The sequence below is a fragment of the Mastomys coucha genome, unplaced genomic scaffold (assembly GCF_008632895.1).
Source record: "Mastomys coucha isolate ucsf_1 unplaced genomic scaffold, UCSF_Mcou_1 pScaffold23, whole genome shotgun sequence".
NCBI lineage: Eukaryota > Metazoa > Chordata > Mammalia > Rodentia > Muridae > Mastomys > Mastomys coucha.
This window is the reverse complement of record NW_022196906.1, coordinates 74334075-74355232: the sequence shown is the minus strand read 5'-3', so window position 1 is coordinate 74355232 and position 21158 is coordinate 74334075. Positions and strand designations below refer to the sequence as shown.

The window sequence follows — 21158 nt, the reverse complement described above, 5'->3', positions numbered from 1 at the left end:
GGGGGGTTTGAGTTGAGGCCAGTGTGTTCATTAATACTCAACTGTTTAAATGTTGGGCCACCCCAGAAGAGCTTGATGACTGACAGACCTACTGTTTTTCATGAAATTGTGACATCTAAAGTTTCTTTTGTAAATAGTCAAGTTTTAACATTTAACATCTTAATTAAGCTGGTGCCCTTTGAGCTCTTACTGGGTGTCATATGCTATGCTAAATGCTTCTCATGGATTATCTTATTTAGATGCTTCAATAATCTAATAAGTCATCATGTTTCACTGCTGAACAATCTGTGGCTCAAATTATACATCCATTAAGCTTCAGGGCCAGGATTCACAGCTATTAATCATTCTGCTTCATTTGTTTTGACTAATTTGGTCTTTTTTCTTGACATACTTAATGAGTCATGGATAATGGTTGCCAAATACAACTTCTTTTCTTCTCTTTCTTTCATCTCTTTTTTGGTCTCTCTCTCTCTCTCTCTCTCTCTCTCTCTCTCTCTCTCTCTCTCTCCTTCTCTTCTTCCCCTCTCTCTTTCTCTCTTTTTTCCTTACATCCTTCCTTCCTTTCTTTTTTGTGAGGGTATCAGGGTCTTACTATTTAGCTCTGGCTGGCCTGGAACTGGCTGTGTATACCAAGCCTTTAGCTAACAGAGATCTATCTGCCTCTGCATTCTCAGTGCTGTGGTTAAGGTATACATCAACATCATCACTCTCTAAATATCTTCTTATTGCTGGATTTATTTTATTTTTCTTTCTTTTCTATCTGGAGTGATCTATTGGTGTGCTGAATTTTTCTTTTAAAAATTTGACCTATTTATTTTAGTTTTATGTGTTTGCAATGCCCCCAGAGGCTGTAAGAGGGTGTCTAATAACCTTAAAACAGGGAACAACAGTTGGTTGTGAGCTCCAGTGAGGGTGGTGGGAAGCAACCTAGGTCCTCTGGAAGAACAGCCCTACTGTCAATCACACAGCCATCTCTTCAGTTCCATGATGTGTTGAAATTTTATGCAAACTTCTAATTCTGCTTGTCACCTGCGTACAACCACATTCCACGACAGCGTCACTCCAGTGAATTGAGAATGAGTTCACCTTTATTGAATGTGTTGTCCATATGGACAATCATCCTTCTTGAGCATGTTTTCAAAACATAAAGTCCAATGCTGTCCTTATTTGGGCTCTTGAAAATTTCATTGAAGACCCTAAGTCTTTGAAATCTACATTGCAATTCAACTTCAAGACTTACAGTTAGTGGCATTCATTAAGTGCTTGCCATATACTTCTTCATATATATAGTCTAGTTTTTCTTCTATGTTAAGTGACCATACAAGTAAGAAATTACTTGCAGAATGTTTTCAGAATGTGTGAAGGTCTGGGTACATGAATGTTGTAACTAGCATGCTTGTAAACAAAACTGGTCATGGAATTCAGTTAGAAAAGTCTTAAAGTTAATGTTCAAAGAGTACTTTTTATACTCACATAAAATCAGATAGCTTTTAAAAAAATATGTATTTTTAAATTTCAGTAAAAGGAGTACCACGAAACCTGAAGGTGACAGATGAGACTACAGACAGTTTTAAAATTACCTGGTCTCAAGCTCCAGGGAGAGTCTTAAGGTATCGAATTAGATACAGACCAGTTTCTGGTGGAGAAAGCAAAGAAGTTAGCACCCCAGCCAATCAGAGGAGGAGAACACTGGAGAACCTGACGCCAGACACAAAATACGAAATATCTGTGATTGCTGAATATTCCTCCGGACCTGGGTCTCCACTGACAGGAAATGCAGCCACTGAAGAAGGTAGGGAACATATGCCAATCGCATGGAAACAAAGCACATTACCTTGCTCCAGTTGTAAGAAAGCTTTAGGGAAACCATTTTATGTGGAAGATTTTGAGACCAGATTTTACACGGAAGATTTTGGCTTCCTTTGAGACGGAATACCCATATGTATCCCAGGCTATCCTCACACTTGATTTTTCTATCTTACTCTTCTTAGTGTGGGGATTACAGGGCTGTGGTACAATATCTGGCTTCTATGGAAGATTTTAATTTGTGTAAACACAGGAAAGCAATTAGATGTTTGTTCATTGTTCATTATCATTTAGGATCCTATTCAGCAATGCTTAAATTTTTAGCTAGGCAGTGGCTTATATTGCTATAGAGTAAATTTGATATGACACATATATGGAAAATGGGTATTTTCAAGTAATTTTTACTAAATAATGCCCCTTGACATTGTCTTTTTTTTTTTTTAAATAAAGTTAGAGGGAATCCAAGAGACTTAAGAGTTTCTGATGCTACAACATCGACGCTGAAGTTGTCTTGGAGTGGGGCACCAGGAAAAGTGAAGCAGTATCTTGTCACATACACCCCAGCAGCCGGAGGTGAAACTCAGGAGGTCACTGTGAGAGGGGATACAACCACCACGGTGTTGAGGAAATTGAAGGAAGGGACACAGTATGACTTATCTGTGACAGCACTGTATGCATCTGGGGCTGGCGAGGCCCTTTCTGGAAAAGGATCAACACTTGAAGGTAATTAATGTCTCAAGTTCTGGTGAATATGAAGGCTGGATGTGATTTTGCATGAAGAAGCTGGAAGTGTTTTTAGAGATTGAAATCTGGGCTATGTGTTCTTTTTTTTTTTTCTTAAAAAGAACATATATTAAAAATGAATACTCTAAATCAGCCTGTTGTATTGCAATATAGTGCAAGCAACTGGTGTAAGGCCGTGGGATGATACAATGAATAAAGTGGGCAACATTCAAGGGAATGGATCTTGGGAAATGTAACCTTGAGGAGCCTTTAGAGGTCTCAAGGTCATGTATGTCTCTACTCTCCAGGTCCATATGGGGGCCACTCTCTGACTCTAGCTGTCTTTTTCTTTTCTTTTCTTTCTTTCTTTTTTCTTTTTTTGGTTTTTCAAGACAGGGTTTCTCTGTATAGCCCTGGCTGTCCTGGAACTCACTCTGTAGACCAGGCTGGCCTCGAACTCAGAAATCCGCCTGCTGCCTCCAAAGTGCTGGGATTAAAGGCATGTGCCACCACTGCCTGGCTTTCTAGCCATCTTTTTCATAAAACTTTCACAATTGTTTAAGGATTATGAGACTACACTGTAGGCTATTATTTTTATATTATTTTTAATCGTTGCATTTTACATTGCTTATGTGAAATGCTGGTGAAAGGAAGCTAATCTGAAGTATATCACGAGTGCAGAAAACCAGGTGAGTTTGTTAAAGTGCTCAACACTAACTGGATCAAGGGGCTTGGAGCAGGGCTGGAGATGCTGTAACCACCAGTGACAATCCCCGCGAAAAGATAGTTTGGATTGTAAATTCAATTTTGGTAGATAGCTGGGCGGTGGTGGGGCATGCCTTTGATCCCAGCACTTGGGAGGCAGAGGCAGGCGGATTTCTGAGTTCGAGGCTAGCCTGGTCTACAGAGTGAGTTCCAGGACAGCCAGGGCTATAAGAGAAACCCTGTCTTGAAAAACCAAAAAAAAAAAAAAAAAAAAAAAAAAAAAAAAAATTGGTAGATAATTAAGAACAAATAAGAAAAGACTAAATAATAGTAATCGAAAGTTTAATCTCAATAATCAACAGAATCCATTTTTAGCAGAGGGTTTTTTTTTATTAATAATTCTATTCCTTTATATTTCAAATGATATTCCCTTTCCTGCTTACCTCTCCACCCCCCCAATCCTATCCCCCCTCCCCTTTGTGTCTATGAGGGTGCTCCTCTACCCACTCACCCACTTTGGCCTCACTGCTCTAGCATCCCCTACACTGGGGCATCAAACCTCCACAGGACCAAGGTCCTCCCCTCCCATTGATGTCAGATGAGGCCATCCTCTGCTTAGCAGAGGTTTTTAAATAAAATATCAAATCCCAGTATATAAAGTAATGGTAACCAGCAGAAGATTGGCTACGCACCTTATCTATGTGACCATGAAATGACCCCCTTCCCCAGTCTCACTTTGCTTCTGTACAGAGGAACGTTCCTCCTCTTTTCTTCCTCCTAGAGTTACCATGGAGGTCAAACGGGAGAAAGCTAGGGTGACCCTTTGTGATCTGTAAAATACTATCTATAAGTTACTAACTTAGTAACTTTAGAGCTCATGCCTATACAGTAAAGCTTCAGTAGTTCAAAGCTACTGACTGGCTGCATAAAAAGCTTGAAAATAAGAGGCATACATGGAAGTTATCATGGAAACAAACTCCAAGCAATGGAAGCATGTAGTCTTTGCATCTGGAAGAACATCCAAAGTGCTTGAGAATTGTGTGCCCCTCTGACCTTTTGATGTTCTCTTCTTCTTGTAGGGATATCCAGCCTAGACTGATCAGACGATATTTTTAAAAGTATAAACTTTGAAATTTTATATTTTTTTTTTACAGAATAGGTGTATATTATATTTGTCAAGATTTTCTTCCATATAGGGAGATTCTTGGAAATAATACTTTCCCTTGTGGCTGGACCTCTTAACCTCCGATACTCATCTCCTGGATTTTAGAAAGTGCATTCACACTCCGTCAAAACTTTCTTCATTAACTTTAGTTTTTACTGTTTGCTAGTTTTACACTTTCATGTATGGGTGCCTGCTTGCCCACAGACTCTTCCTTCTCCATATCATCTCTGCTCACCCTCTCTGCTCCCCACAACTCTCTCTCACATTCATGTCTTCTTGTTGTGTCTTGTGATCTACAAAGATTCACCAGGGCCGTCCGTGTGACTATCGGTTTGGAGCTATCTGTTATAGATTAGTAGTGGCTACACACCTGGAGGAAGTGGCTCCCCCTTTCCCAGAATCTGGCATTAGCCATTAGCTTGGAGACTCTCCCTCTTCCCTGATTGATGCTGATGGGGCTGGTCTTGTGTGGGACTAGTGCAGATAATGCCAGTTCATGTTTACAATAGTTGAATCCCGGCTAGAAAATGGTATCTCATCACACATCTTTCTTGATTTTAAAAATTATTTTCCATCAAGAATAATGTCCTAGGAATCTCACATAGCAAAATGCACTTCCAAAACACATATTTTTGGCCTGTTTTTTTTTTTTTTTTTTTTTTTTTTTTTTTTTTTTTTTTGTCAAATGGGTAGTGTAGTTGTTTATAAGTTTATGACTTTATATAAGTGACATAGGGCAATTTCCAAATTATCTTCATGTATGAGTGTTAGCACACACACATTTACATGTATTTGACCAGAAATTGTTTCTGAGGAAGACGCACAGGAACTATAATTTAAAAAGGCACGATTTCTTATTCCTTGAGAAAGAAGAAAGCAAAATAGTTTGTGAAATAACTTAAAAATAGAGTGATTCTGAAACTAAATTGTGTTGATCAAAGACTTCTTTATATTAGAGTCCCTGACCTATCCTGAAGATTACAAAAGTGCTGTCCTCCTGTTTTTATGAACATATTTATTCTATTGCATTATGCGTGGTAAACTTGACGAGTTTGTGGAAGTGTAGCTGTGGCTAAATTAAAATAATAGATTTTTTTTTTTGCCCCTGCTTATTCCATTTCATTTTATTATATCAACTCAGCCAAATTCACATACCATATACAGGAATAGGATATGATGGCGAATGTGGGGAGTGGAAAGCCAGAAGTGGAGCCAGGCAAATGCTTCTGAGGGCTGCTGGTTTTCTAATCTGGCTTTCTCCTGGGAGAGGCAGTGGTAAGTGCAGACCTTGAAAGAATGTGTCTTCTATTCAGGACCTGGAGTCAACCAGCAAGTGCTTCTGTAAGCTGAACAATTTGCAGATTACTTTGAGAGCACGTGGCTTTCAATTCAAAAAACGAGAAAGTTCTGCCCTTCCCTTTTCAGAATACTTTGCATGGTCTGCAACTGTCTCTAACCTGAATTTGTTTCCTAGTACTTTTTCCCTTTGAAATGCAGCCGATGATCTGAAAATTCCCCTGTCTCTGGAAGAGAGATTTATTAGCATTGGCACTAGGGAAGTTCATGGTTGGCTTAGGATTGTGTGTGATAGAATCACAAAGGCAGAGTTTATTACTATTTCAGATCCAAACTTCAGAGGAATCTGAGCAGAAGCCATTAAGTTTGATTTATATTGTCCCCAACCCCCGTTGTTGTCATTAGAGTAGATAGGCTTAATACAGTTACTAAAACTCTGCTGTGTATGCAAATGTACTTTGGGTCTGGGTAGAAATCTTCCTAGTCACTGTTGGGACTTGAGAGGGTAGGGAATCTACTTTGATAAATCTAAACGAATAATGCTTATCTTTGATTCAGAGACTCACCACAAATGAATGAAAACATCAGTTTGGGAATAATACAGTTCTGTTTTTGAATTTTGAGCATTTTCTGGCTATGGAAACCATGCCTTTTCAGGATTTCGTTTGTTTCAGTTGCTGTAGCAACCTGCTAGTGCCTGACCCATGAATGGCTTCCTACAGATCAAACCAAGTTGACTCAGCTGACATTTTGTTGCACTGAGGTTTTCAGCACAGTGTGGGGATTCTGCCTTCTGCACAGTAACATGGGCTTCTCCAAGGTGGACTAAACAAGGCCTCTCTGTTTCCTTAGATTTACTGTTGTCTCATAACTTAAAAAAAAAATCATACATTGTGGGGTATAAGCATTCTGACATTGCCAGGGAACTTTATCATGGTCATGGATGCCAATCCAGTTTCTTTCCTGTGGCTTAATTGCTTGCCAGAGGAATAAAGCTAAGTCAGACTCGGAGAGGCAATAAATAGGGGAGAGAGATGTCTACTCGGGCAGTTCTGAAACTGAACTTCAATTTAGTTGTTAGGTATTCACAAACTGCTTCTGCCTTTAAGTGGTTGAATTGAGTTGCTGACTGAACTTTGTCCTCTGGAGTGGCGGTTCTGGTTGTGTTTCCACACGAATGTTATCCAGGAGCAGGTCTTCTGCAGTCTGCAGTGGAAAGTTGGATGACTTCTGAGCTGAGCTCTAACGGAAAAGACACATTGATTTAGAGGAGCATTTACATTACATTTTCAATTGGACTTCTATTTCTGAAAGTGCCATGTGACGTCCAGTGAAGGCTGGCTGGAGCAGTCTATAAGATGAAACACAGCTTCGGCACAGGGTGATTCATTCTTCAGTTATCATTATCGGCTAATTTATATTTTAATTATGTTTGAATTGGATGCTCATTTCCTTTTTGGAAGGTGAATGGAAAAGTGCTAAGGAAACATAGGAAAGTTACTTAAATGAGACATTAGTTCTTTGGCATAGCATGAGGAAAAAATTGTATAATTCAACTCTTTGTGGATGCTCAGATTATGAGAAATACACCTGTCTGCTAGCTTCCACAGCAGCAGCAATGAGACAATGCAAGCAGACAACACACACACACACACACACACACACACACACACACACACACACACACAGACATGACTTATAGTTAGAACAGAAATGAAGGACATCAAAATTGTTTTTAGAATGTTCTTCATTTGCTTTTTTATTCGATTTTATACATGTATACAATGTATGTTAATTAATCTATCTCTAACTCTCCTCCCACTGACTGTGGACACTTCGTCCCCCACACTGAACAAACACATCCTCCTCCTACTTTCGTGTCTTCATTAAAAAGTATAACCTCCTGGAATCCAATCAGTGCTACTCCAATGCATATGGGCATGGGACTATCAGCCTGAGCATAGACAATCTGCCAATGCCTAGGAAACACGAATCTGCCTCCCCTAGTTGTCAATAACAACCAATGGCTCCTTAGCTATGGGTGGGGCCTCATGGACCTCTCCCCTCTCCATGTTGAAATATCAACTGGTTTGACTTTGTGTACACTATGCAGGAAGCCATAGCTGCTGCTAGTTCATGACTGCAATGACTGTACCATGTCCAAAAGATGGCGTTCCACAGGCTTCCCCATCCTCTCCGCTTGCATTCTTTCCAACCCTCTTCTGGATTGTTCACTAAGCCTTGGATGTTAGTGTGCTCTATTTAGGACCAGCTACTCAGAGGTCACTTATTCTCAGCTATTTGGCTGAATACCGAGATTTCAATCTCCAATTGAGTCTTACACCTTTAAATCCATGAAAGAAACACACTCTGCTCCTTGTATTACCCTGGCCCCAGGAAGAATGTACAGGCATACAATTGTAATGGAATCAAAGGAAGCAAAGTGATGGCACTAGGAAGATACATTCATTGAAACAAATGCAATAGATTCTATTCCAGATATAAATGGAACATAGAAGATGCAGGTATGCAGCTCAGAGCAGGATGAAGCAAGCACTATGGGATTTAAGCATCATTGCGAGACATTCACTTAGGAAAAACCATGAACAAGCCTCAGGACGATAATGCAAATGTTTCAGGAGCTCACAGAAGGGAGGGAGCAACTGATACAGTGCATGTGGGCCTTAACTCAGCAAGCTCATGATGAAGGAAATGGAGCCTGTTGGGTTCTGCTCACTGCCTCTGTTACCATGCCCGGAGAGCCGACTCTGACTTCCTGCTTGTCCCTTCTCCTCTCTCTCCTCTTACTTGTCCTAAAAATGGACACCTGCCTCCAGCCTAGTCTAACCAAACTACTTTCTGGTAGTTACTGATAACTGGGACTTTTTTTGAGGCAGGAAGCAGAAGTGTATTAAACAAGCAAAAGCCTGCCTAGATGACACTTTGACTAAACTGCCTAAGAGTGTCTCTGAGTGTTTAACAGCAAACATATTGAGAGCCATTTTCTTCTGGGACAGGATAGAGCAGAGAGAAGAGAGGGAGGCATCCCAAACCACATTTTATGACATGGAAATTGTGGGATGATAAGCTAAATCAGTTTCCCAGGTCTCCGAGGGTCAGTCTTGAAGGGACTTTGATTTGATGTGCATGACACTTCAACCATACAATAGAGAGATCACCACACAGTCTCAGACATCCTCATCATGACCCACAATTTGACCAGTTTTGCTTATCACAAATTCCTTTTTCTAGGAGCCGTTATTCTAGATAAAAGCCGGAGTAAAGGTTCATTGCCACTTCGCCACATGTATCTTCTGAACAAACAGCTCCGTAGCAGCAGCAGAAAGAACTTAGGGAGGATTGAGAAGGGAACGGGAGGGTCAGACAAGTGTGGAGGGAAGCTATGAAAGAGTAGAGAGCCCTAGAGGAATGAGTCGCAGGGCAGATTTAAAAGGGTTTTAGGAACTGCTACTATGTAGACAGTCTCACGTCTTCTGACTTAAGCAGGGATGAGCTTTGCCTCTCAAAGCATTTCTGTGTACCCGATCCAGATGTTTTATTGCCCAGGCACTAGCTTGACATAGCTTGCTGGTGGTACACTCAGCTAGCTGGCTGCACACTTCACTTCAACAGTAGCTGCATGCCAGCCCCTTTCCTGCCTGTCTCACTGCAGTTTCCTCTATAGTTTCTTCAATTTTCGGTAATCTGATGACCAAACCAAGATTTCATTTAAAAAACAAACAGACAACTTTGTAGGTTGTAGGTCTGATAGAACTTTTCTCTTCATAGAATTATCTTGTCCTCAAAAAATCCATGTGTTACAAAGAATCTCGCATTTCATTAGACTACATGGCCTCCTACTTTGTAGACAAAGCAGCAGTCTGAAAGCCTGAAAACAGAAGAAACTTAACATTGAGGAGCACTCTTCTCATTCTGACTGACAGAAGAAACCAGTTTGAAACATTTGTCCTTCAGTCTTGGCTTCTGACTTGAGGTGCTTTTCCCTATGGGGTGTGAACTTCATCTTTTGTGTGGACTGTGTGTCTGCAGGTGATGCTCACACTCCTCGGTCTGCTCCTGTGACTTGGCATCTTCTCTGAGGCCATTTCAGTCGTTGGTGTGCTTTTAGTGAGAACGGAAACACTTTTTTTAGTTGCTATTTCATTTGTATCTGAAAGATTTTTTTTTTGCAAATTAATTTCATGCCATTAATGCAAATTAAAAGATCTTTACTGTGATTTTGCTAGCATTTTCTTCTAGCTTTACTGGTCTTTTGAGTGTTAAAATCGTTGGTTAAGCCCATGGGAAGACATGTCTAGTGAACTAGAATCTTTTTTGTTTTAAGCAGAGAAACATCTCTGTGAATGTATTTTTGCCTCAACCACAATTTTCTTCCTGTTATTTTTCTCATAGTGAGATCATTTGCTTGTGTTTGGGAGACTGACGCCTGTTGTCATGGAAACAAACAATGCTACAAGTTCAGTGCTGTAGAAAGTGGGGGAGAAAAATAGACTGAAAAACATAGCCCTTAGGGAAAGTAGAAGCTGGCGGTTAGCAGGGTATTAATTTGGAAGAAAATTCCCATACTTTAAGGTATTTTTCTATGTTTGGAGGATATCATTAATGCATTAATGCTTATTTAAATACAAAGTGACTATCAAGTGAGCTCCTTTTCCAGTAGCCCTTCTGACTGCACGCAAAGGCACATGTGGAAAGAGGATCTATAGTAAGCGAGGAAGAGTGTACTGCAGACTTGAAACTTAACTGAGTTGTAGGAAATCAGTCACCGAAACAAGTAGAAAACAACGAACAACCCAATGAAGCCCAGAAGCTAGTGATTTGAAGATGCACTTTCATATTCTGCGAAGAAAGAAAATACAGGGTTATTCCCATGCAAGCAACAAACACTCCTGTAAAGGGCTTTTTAGCTGAGGAAAAAAAGCCACTATGTTCTTGACAATAAGTGTTTTTGGGTTTAGTGAAATATGCAGCTAATTTCCTTCTAGAGATGAGAAGTCCTGTCTGCGTTCAAAGTTATTTATAACGGAATACGAGGTTTCCGTTAGGGTCTGGTGTACATTCCAGGTTCTCTATTTATCTTTCCCTCTAACGTCTACCATGTATGAGGAGCATGTGGACTGACTTTGTTGTTAATTATTATCTTTACTTTTGGCTGATGCTTAATTGTTTATAAGTGGTTCTAAAATGTTAATTTTCCACTCTGAGTTGAGAAAACAACAGCTTTCAAAAATCTAGTATGTACACTATTGTTTACATCAATGTAAGACAATCACTAGCATAATGTACGCTGAGGAGGCAGATAGTTTTATATTTATGTAAAGTGACCAGTATATTTATATTACATTTAAAATATGGAAAGTGAGGGTTTTATTGGAAATCATCTGTGCCTATTATTAAGTTGAGATTTCTATATTTTTATTTAGTAGTATATGTATAATGTATATTAGTATATATATAATAGTATATGTATAATTATATATATACATATATATATATAAAAGCAGACAGTTTTGATTAGATAGAATAATGGTGTACTCTACTTCAATGACTTATCACTTTTAAGTTTTCCAGAGTATTGGTGATTTTTAGTTTCATTGGAGTTAAGCTATGTTGAAAGTTTGTATTTGTATACTTTTGAATTGAACATGCAAGTAAAAGTCTCTCAGAAAGCATTTTTGGCAGTTTAGGTTTGCAAGTGGCGTACAATTGTATTAACTGTAACTCATGTGACAAAATTGAGACTATTAAAACTAGACAGAAAGGAAAAAAAAAAACCCAGCAAGAAAAACATGGAGACCTTGTGAACAGTGGGTTATGTCCTAAAGCACACTTGAATGTGATAAAATATTGACATTTTGACATATTTTTCTCTTTGGAAAGAATTTTTAAACATGTATTTCTTCACATTAGGATGTCTACCTTGGCCTAGAGGACTCTGCAATGGGCATGGGCACATGGGCAAGGTGGAGAGTTAGGAACTGTGTACCATGGAGTTTTCTTCCATGTGTTTGCCACATTGACTAAAACATCCCCAAAGCTCAGAAAGAGTGATCAATTTTAGATAGGTTGACTTTGACTCCAACATATTAGGATGTCTACCGGGATGAATGGATACATAACTATCCAGTCGACATTTAAAAAACGCAACTCTTTTAATCTCTATTCCAGAACGTGGTTCACCTCAGAATCTAGTTACCAAAGACATCACAGACACATCCATCGGGGCCTATTGGACATCTGCTCCAGGAATGGTTCGAGGGTACAGGGTCTCATGGAAGTCACTTTATGATGATATTGAGGCTGGAGAGAAAACTCTTCCCGGAGATGCAATTCATACTATGATAGAGAATCTGCAGCCAGAGACCAAGTACAAAATTTCAGTTTTTGCAACTTACAGCAGCGGAGAAGGAGAGCCGGTGACTGGAGATGCCACAACTGAATGTAGGTAACATCCCAGGTGTGTTGGGGTGCATGTTGGTGCTACGTAATGACTCGTCAGCTCAGGTGACATGCAGCTTAACCACTGAGGGTTTGCCCCTCTTTGCTTGGTAATAAGCACTGGACGTAAATGATGCTTAAGGAACCTGGTTTAAGTTCAAATTAGGTTTGGATTTGAAAAATAATATCACATTTGGACAATTTTGAATTCTTTCCAGCCACATGCATTTGTCCATTTTCTTTTTCTGGAAAAAAGATCAGCTAGCTAGGATATTCAACTAGTGGAAGTATAGCTCCCATGTAGATGCACAGAGTTTAGGAGCATTTCTGGTTGCATAATCTTGGTCAAGAGCCTTCACTTTCTCCAAGAGTCAATTTCCTAATCTGGAGAACACAGAAAATACATTTCTACTCTTATAGTACCACAAGGATGGAAGGAAATGACAGTAAAGAAAGCACCATGTACAGTGTCTAGCCACACAAGGATGTCAGAAAATGATGCGAGACTGAGTTTATGCTAGTCACATGAGTCATCATAGATTCGTTACCCCTTTCCTGCCATCTTGGCTAAGATTAATGCAAAAGTCCACTCAATTTTCTGTAGCGTGGATTGACTTGGGTTTCATTCCTTTTTTTTTCTTGTAAATAACTATCAATTGTCTTTCATTTATCATCTGGTGACTGGGTAAGGAGGCATCAAGACTTCTTAGTTCTCCTTTCTATTTTTTGAGTGACAGTGCATATGTTCAGTAATGTTAAGAAGTGCACTTTTTGTTGGGTGTGTGGGTAATGGAGAAAGCTGTGTGTCTATGCAGGCAGAGGAGGATACCTGGTGCATATCGGTGCTGCTTGATCCCTTTTTAAAATTATATATATATATATATATATATATATATATATATATATATATATATATATATATATATATATATGTATATATATTGTGAGACAGGGTCTCCTTATATAACCCTTGCTGGCTAGGATTCACTGTGTAAGGTCATGTTAGTTTCAAGTTCATAGATAGCTGCTCACCTCTGCTGCCTGAGTGTTGGGATTAAATACATGTACCACCAGATCTGGCTTCTCCTTGCTCACTTTTACTGTGACATCAATAGTGTTCTAAGCAAGCAAACTGGAAAGACTGGGTATGGGAGGAATGTACTCACTTCACATCACACCTTGTAGAAAGATGTCCTTATATATAACATTGTAGCATGTAGAATGAGCAAGGATAATAAAAGCAGAATTGGAACAAACCAAAAAAAGCAAAGAACAATTAAACCTCACCAAACAAAAACCAAACCAAACTGAACAGTAGCAATGGCAAAAGGAAATAATAGCAAACACCTGTTAGTCATGGATATTTCTAAACATTTAGAGAAAATACTTTTACTTTTTTCCATTTTGGAAAAATTCACATTTTTACATGTAGCATCTAAGGGAATATATAGGAGTGAGTCCAGCCTCACTTTCAACTGAAAGCCAAGGATATGGCACCTGACTGTTGATGCCATGAAAATTATGAACCGGTACTAGACTACCTACTGTCCCTCTCATGGTGGCTGGTTCAGCAGAGACAGGCTGAGTGTCTGAAAGTACCTGTGAGTTGTTAACGCAGGAAGAGAACTCACAGAGCATAAGCCTGGCCCAGCATTCTGTAGTTCCTACAATACTAATTCATAAAAGTCGGTGAGAAACACCGACTTTTAGTTATGAGAAGCCAACAAAGCTTTTTTTTCCCCCTTCTTAACATATAATTTCCCATTAAACATGACATGGGATCTGATGTGCCTCACCTCAGTTCAGTTTCTTCATTGTAAAGCTTTAATGGAAATGTAGAATATGGTAGAGAAACACAGAGTGTGTCCATATTGTGAGGGAAGTGGAACATTTGGCTACTATCAACACATTCAAGTTTATAAAGATTTGGAAGGTTGGGATTCTGTTCTTTTGAGAAGGAAAATTTATTTTAAAGCTATTACTCATACGCTTTAACTCTCTATTTTTCTCAGTTGTAAATTGTGGGAGAAAATTTAAGAACTTTATGTATGACAAGGGTGACTCGTTCTTCTGAGAAAATTTTAGTAGATAGAAAGAAATCATATGATATACTTCAGCACAGCACCTTCTAGGAAACCATAGATGCTCACCAATTTTAGTGTTTAAGAACATTAGTGATAATCCAATGAGGCTTTTCATTTTTCCTCTTTTATTGTAAGATACCATGTAAAACATATTTTTTCAGGCTAGCATATAAAGTAATGGGTTTCACTGCTGTGTCTTCATTGCTAGGTCTCATTATACACTCTCCTTTGTTCTCCCAGATGGCCACCATCCATTGCCTCCATCTTTCTCTTCTTTCTTTTCCTAGTTACTTCCCCTTTAATGCTTTCCAATCACAAGTATTTTATGACTCTATTTCCTATGTCCCCTAAACTCTCTTCCTTTTCTCTCATGATTCCTTATTTTATCTGGCATCATGACCTACAAACATACCAACACACCTACACACCTAAACACCAACACACCTACCCCCCTCCCCATTTAGGTCCTCTACATCAGAGATGAGGGTCGGGAGAGCTAGCATGAAGTAGTCTTCACTTTCTGTTAAGACACTAATTTCATTAGATTAGGACCTCACCTACACTAACTCATTTAACTGAAATTGTCTCTCCAAAGGTCATTCTTGCAAGCATCAATGTTGGAGGTTAAAGCTTAAACATGATTTTCAGGGAGGATACAATCATCATGACAATAATTTAGATCATTATTTTGTTCTCCCTGGTATACCTTATAATTTATATTTTGAATCCAGATATTGTGGGTTTAGCTTGTTGGGTTCTGGACAGCATATTACTACAAATATTGAGCTGACCCCCCACTCCTACCTAGAATACAGTTATTTGGAAATAGTTTGATCTTTTTGAAATTCATCTGAAGCCCTATTTTAGTTTAGAAGCACTTTTGTTTTGTTATTGGAGTAATCACCTGCTGTACACTCTATATGATATGAGCCTAATTCTGAGCTTGGTCTTCTGCCTGGGGAGCCTTTCTGGCCACATCTGGACTTCAAGAGTGATTCTGTTGGTTTTGGGTGGAGCCTTTCCTAGTTTGTGATACCTTCCTCATCCGTAGTCAGGGACTCAAAGATCTGTACATTTTCAGAGCATTCAATTTGTGGTGTGTTCTGTACAACAGTGCTCTGCCTGTGGCTTCCAGTATCTGTGGACTCCCAGTAGAAAGGAAACCACAGGGATCCATCTGGATCCCACCTGCCTGTGTTGGTGCATGGAAACACTCCAGCAGCAAAATGGCCAACCATAGAGCTAGCCTGAGTCTGAACTGAATGTCCCACTGGACCACTGGTGCTTTTTAGACAAGTGATCTTCATTGTCTAAAAACTATTTTAACAAAGTTTTTATTCTCTCCATTTTAAAGCTGTTTCATTATGATTCTTATCCATTTGAACATAAAATTTTTCTTTGAAGATCAGGAAAGACAGGTGATTTTGTTTCCTTCAGCTTTAGTGCCTTCTAAAAGTACTTAGGAGTCTTCGAGTCTTACGAGTCTTGCATTGATGTTGGGCAGGGGGTGAAGCTGTCTCACTCAGAAGGCTGTAAAACCAAATGTCTTTATATAATATAATTTTGTTGTATGGTAACACTTTGATAAAATTTGGCTAGTTTTTACAGAAAAAAAAGAATCTTGCATTGAATTGAATGATCTGGCTAGTAAAGTGATTATAAGAAAGGGGATATAGGTTGTTTGAAGATATTTGGTGATCAATTTCTGACAGTTATTCATAATATGAAATATAAGTGAAAGAGCTAGTTTAATGATGGTATTAGCTATGTGTTACATATTAATCCACATCACTTTCTAAAATACTTGATGTGCATGCTTTCATCTGCTAGCTTTTGAGATGTTTTTTATGTGTCAGAATTGCCTATTTTGTGTTCATTGTCTTATACAAACAGCAATGAGAAGGTTAGTGTCGATCATACGAACTCTGGCCAGTCATTTACAGACTGCAGCTTCCGAAAAGGCCTGAATGAAATTTCTAACTCTGTATTTTTGATCTTTAGCATCCCTTGTGGCATTATTACTAGAGGAATTCTTTACAGATAAAACACAACAAAAAATTTAAAACCACATCTTTAGAGATTGATTTATTTTTCTTCCCCAAATCTCTAGAATGCAGATAGGAAATCCCTGCAATATGAATTTTTATTTTTTAGTATTAACTGGATAAAGCAAGAGCAGTCTACTGAGGCCATGCTGAGATTAGGCTCACATGCCATCACGAAACCAAGACTGCAATCAATGTTAAGCAAGACATCTGTGTCTGTACTTAGAATCCAGAGTTTTTTCTTACATGAAGGAAGAGGCAGACAAAAATGTTTTCCTTTAACAGGCTATACATTATTATTATTTTTTGTTTCACAGTATCTCAGGATTCCAAAATTTTAAAAGTGGATGAAGAAACAGAGCACACGATGAGAGTTACCTGGAAAGCAGCACCAGGGAAAGTCATCAATTACCGTGTTGTGTATCGCCCTCAAGGGGGTGGGAGACAGATGGTTGCTAAGGTGCCGCCCACGGTCACTTCAACAGTGCTAAAGAGACTTCAACCCCAGACCACATATGACATTACAGTTCTCCCAATGTATAAGACAGGAGAAGGAAAGCTAAGGCAAGGATCAGGAACAACAGGTATAAAACAATACTAAATATTTTTATTGAATCTGGGGTTGGGGGTTGTGTTTGAGTTATAGAGTATTTACCCAACAGGAATGAGTCCTTGAATTTAAGCTCTAGAACCATATATGCAAACATTTATATTTGCAATAAATTATAGTTATTAGATGGGATGTCTAATTAGTTTATCATTTGTTTTGTAAATCTAGTTCCTTGTGAACTGATCTTTCTGCTAACGGATCAATCCAAAACTCACTTGAATTGTGAGAATTGTGTATGCTACAATTTCTCAGGGCTTTTATTGAGCCTGACATTTTGTGCTATTAGACTTGACCCTTCTTATACATACATATATATTTTTGTGGGAGTTACATACAAAACACCTAAGCCTATCTTATTGACATTGTTTTTTTTTTAAAAAAAAAACTTTTATTTTTACAGCTTCTCGATTTAAATCACCAAGAAATCTCAAAACTTCTGACCCAACAATGTCAAGTTTCAGAGTAACTTGGGAGCCTGCCCCTGGGGAAGTGAAAGGTTACAAAGTCACATTCCACCCTACAGGCGATGACAGAAGACTTGGGGAGTTGGTCCTTGGGCCATATGACAACACAGTTGTCTTGGAGGAGCTTAGGTAGGAATGAACTGTATTTGTGCTAAAGACTGCATTGCTTATGTTAAATTAGTAGGTTTTACACAAAGAACAACCTCACGTTTGCATGTGAGACAAGAAGAGGATTGAGCCTGACAAGTAGCTTGTATTGTTTAGATAATTTTTGTTCCTAAGTGATCAGGGATGACTTTAAAAAAGAATACCTGGGTTTTGACACGTCCTTATCACATAGTTCATTACAATTGCAGTCATGTGAAAATGTGTGGCCAAGTGACTCATTCTGAGACACCCCCTTCCCCCGCCAGGGCGAATGTCCCTGCAGTGAAGCATACTGGAGCTCAAAGGCCAGAGTTTGTGCTTGTTGCCAGCTGGCAGAAGAGCTTTTGGTTGATTAGAGGTCCAGTTTTAGACAGTGAGTTGGAAAACAAAGGAGTGAGAACTTGAACAGCACTCCACATTCATCCATTGATACCAATGGGTTACTGTACATTCCTCTCGGAAACTTTGCTTGCTCAAGTATTCATTCAATAATGTTGGAACCTGTATAATGCTTGCTGTTCATTATCACTTGAGTAGGTAGGATGATATTTGGGAGGTCACTGTTTGACATTGCCCAGTGCTGAGTGTCTTAGGTCATCGGGCAGACACAGAACATTTCAATCATCCTAAAGCCTGCATCTCAGAAGCTGCCTAACCACAGCAGCTCATCCTTCCCAACACAGAGAGGCAGGGGGAAATGCTGCCTCTGACAAGTCCTGAGACAGTGCTGTAAATCCCCAGAGCTCCCTGGAATGTTGGGTGGCTAGTTTCCTGTGATTCCTCACCAGCAAGCTGGAATGTTTTGGCAGCTATCTTTTCTTCTTTCACAATATTGAACATTTTACGTTCCTATGGGTGAAAGTTTGTTAGTGAAGATAAGAATCTTTAACAAGATGAAAACTGCTCCTTTGAGACCATGGTCCACACCCACTCTGTATATCACTATTTCAGGGCAGGCACCACCTATAGAGTCAATGTTTTTGGGATGTTTGATGGAGGAGAAAGCTTACCACTCGTTGGGCAAGAAATGACAACCCTTTCTGACACAACTGTGACACCATTTCTATCTTCTGGTAAGAAACTGAGTTATATTTTCATGGGAAAAATAGTACTAAGAAACTTTCATGCATGTGAAGTGTGAGGCTATTAAGCAATGACAACTATAACTTTCACTACAATTTATTTAAATAACTGACAAACTCTTTTATGCTTATAGAAATAAAGTTGAGCCTATTTTTTGGCTTTTCTTTTTTTTTTTCAATTTTGCATTAATTAAATACTGGATATTTAAAAATGAGTTTTTATTAAGTGTAACTTTTTATTTTTCTTCTTAGTGATATGATTTTCTTTTGTTAAAGCAGTTACATATTTTTTACATTGATGGCTTGCTTGGATGGAAAAAAAAAGGCTTTATACATAAAGAACTGGGCAAGCATGACTTAGAAACAGAATAGTAGCACAGCCGTTTAGGTATTTTGTCCCTTGCCATAATTACAGCTTTGATGTAGGCAAGCCAGCATTTAATCGAATTAAAGGTGAGAATAGGAGGTAGAGTTTCCTTCTAAACTTTAAAAAAGGCGCTTATCAAAATGGGTAGGTCTCGGCATAACCAGAGTAGGCTGTAAAGAGGTTCTAGAAAAGCACATGGCATCTTCCATCATGACAAAAGTCATACACAAATGGCACCTTTATAATTGATGGTGTGATGAGCAGTGCTTAATTTTTGTGTATTTTAAAAGTGACGTAAATATGAACTGCTAACGTAGCAATAAATGGGAAAGTGTATAGCTGGGATGCAAGTTCTATAAAAAAAGAGCATTTACAGTGAAAGGTGGCTAAAAGGAAGTGTCAATTTTTGATATTTTGCATTGTTTCATTGTTTCTCTTATGATGATATTAACTGGCTTATATTTTTATTTTGTAGCTTGTCACTGAGGATATTGGGATTATTTTCTCTTCCCAAAGCACCTTAGCTTTGTATCTGTGTTTGTGTTTGTTGTCTCGACAGCTCTCAATTTGTGTATTTCTCTGCATTGTTTTCCAAATTGTCTTCTTTCTTCCTTAATTCTTTAAATGTGCAAACTCTGCTGTCTGAATTTACCTAATTTTTATCTACAGTAGGCAAAAAACTTGAATAGTTAACAATGAAATGATAGAACAGTGTTTCAAGTTTTCAAAACATGTCTTTACTTCACAAAGGTCTGATTTTAAGAATCATGTGCCCAATCCTCCATAACATATAATGGTGACATGGCATCTTATTATATTATTAATATATTTATAATTAATAATTTATTAATATTATTATAAAGGATATTTTTGGCTCACTGGAATCACTTATAGTTTAGAGATTTAACCAGTCCATCTTATACTAAGTTGCTAATGTCTTAAATAGTGAAGGAGAATGTAACATCTTATAGCACATCCAAATCTTATTCAAATTATTAATATTTGTTTTAGATAGCTATGCATTCTCATTTATTATTTTAGGTATTGATTGTATAAGCCTTTCAAACTGACCATCATAGTTTAACTAAAATCTCTAGGGTCTATGATTGTGATCAGAAAAATATAGTCACCGATGAAGAAAAGATTTGCTACTGAAATGATATTTGGAGAAACCAATTCTCTCATGAATGTTATTTAAGGTTATGAGACCTAGCTGTAGTGTTAAATAGACAATTTGGGTAGCACAGGGGACAACCTACCAACTATGTGTTTCTTACTGTCCTGTCTTACCGTTGCCATGTCAGGGATGGAATGTTTCACCAGAGCTGAAGCAGACATTGTGCTGCTGGTGGATGGGTCCTGGAGCATCGGCCGTGCAAATTTTAGAACTGTGAGAAGCTTCATTTCTCGTATTGTGGAAGTCTTTGAAATTGGTCCCAAGAGAGTACAAATTGGTAAGTTTTGTCAATACTGAAGACCTTTGACAATTTACTTGCTGTCTTTTATACATCATAATGCCATGCTGTTATTTTTAGCTCTTGCTCAGTACAGTGGAGACCCCAGAACAGAGTGGCAGTTAAATGCTCATAGAGACAAGAAGAGTTTATTACAGGCCGTGGCAAACTTACCATACAAAGGAGGAAACACCCTCACAGGTGAGTCAGGATGCTTTGGTGGGGTTTTAGCACGTGTTTTTTGGTCAGGCAGGTAGCTGAGAGATGATATGACTGGCTGTCTTTTAAAAATCCCACTAGGCATGGCTTTGAATTTCATTCGCCAACAGAGCTTCAAGACTCAAGCTGGCATGAGGCCTCGTGCTCGCAAAATTGGAGTTCTCATTACCGATGGAAAGTCACAAGATGATGTGGAGGCTCCATCCAAGAAACTCAAGGATGAAGGCGTGGAGCTGTTTGCTATTGGTAAGCACTGGAGAAGGTAGTGATGCCCTGAGGTGACAGGTACATTGAGGACATTTTCTGTATTTATTGGATTATCATGCTTACTTACACCAATGAATGTCAGAGTTGTTGACCCTCCTAAACAAGTCTAATGAGAGAGGAACTGAAATTAATTAACACATGGGGAAAAACTAATATTAATTCCAACTCTAGTTCTTTTGGAATGAATAAGACTTATTGGACACATGTTCCACCATGTTCATAGCAGCCTTATTTATAATAGCCAGAACCTGGAAACAACCTAGAT

At 38.7% G+C, this 21158-nt stretch overlaps 1 protein-coding gene across 3 annotated transcripts in view; it reads left to right on the top strand.

Annotated features, from left to right (window-relative positions):
* The window catches only part of Col12a1 (collagen type XII alpha 1 chain), a 129804-nt gene that overhangs the window by 26644 nt on the left and 82002 nt on the right, over positions 1 to 21158 (top strand). For 2 of the 3 annotated variants that reach the window (XM_031345995.1, XM_031345996.1), the window contains exons 12-20: positions 1520 to 1792; positions 2257 to 2529; positions 11885 to 12157; positions 16601 to 16867; positions 17294 to 17486; positions 18456 to 18577; positions 20258 to 20407; positions 20489 to 20608; positions 20708 to 20872. In XM_031345995.1, the coding sequence (XP_031201855.1) occupies positions 1520 to 1792; positions 2257 to 2529; positions 11885 to 12157; positions 16601 to 16867; positions 17294 to 17486; positions 18456 to 18577; positions 20258 to 20407; positions 20489 to 20608; positions 20708 to 20872 (1836 nt within the window). The remainder of the gene's footprint in view (positions 1 to 1519; positions 1793 to 2256; positions 2530 to 11884; positions 12158 to 16600; positions 16868 to 17293; positions 17487 to 18455; positions 18578 to 20257; positions 20408 to 20488; positions 20609 to 20707; positions 20873 to 21158) is intronic. The other variant, XM_031345997.1, reaches the window with a different exon arrangement.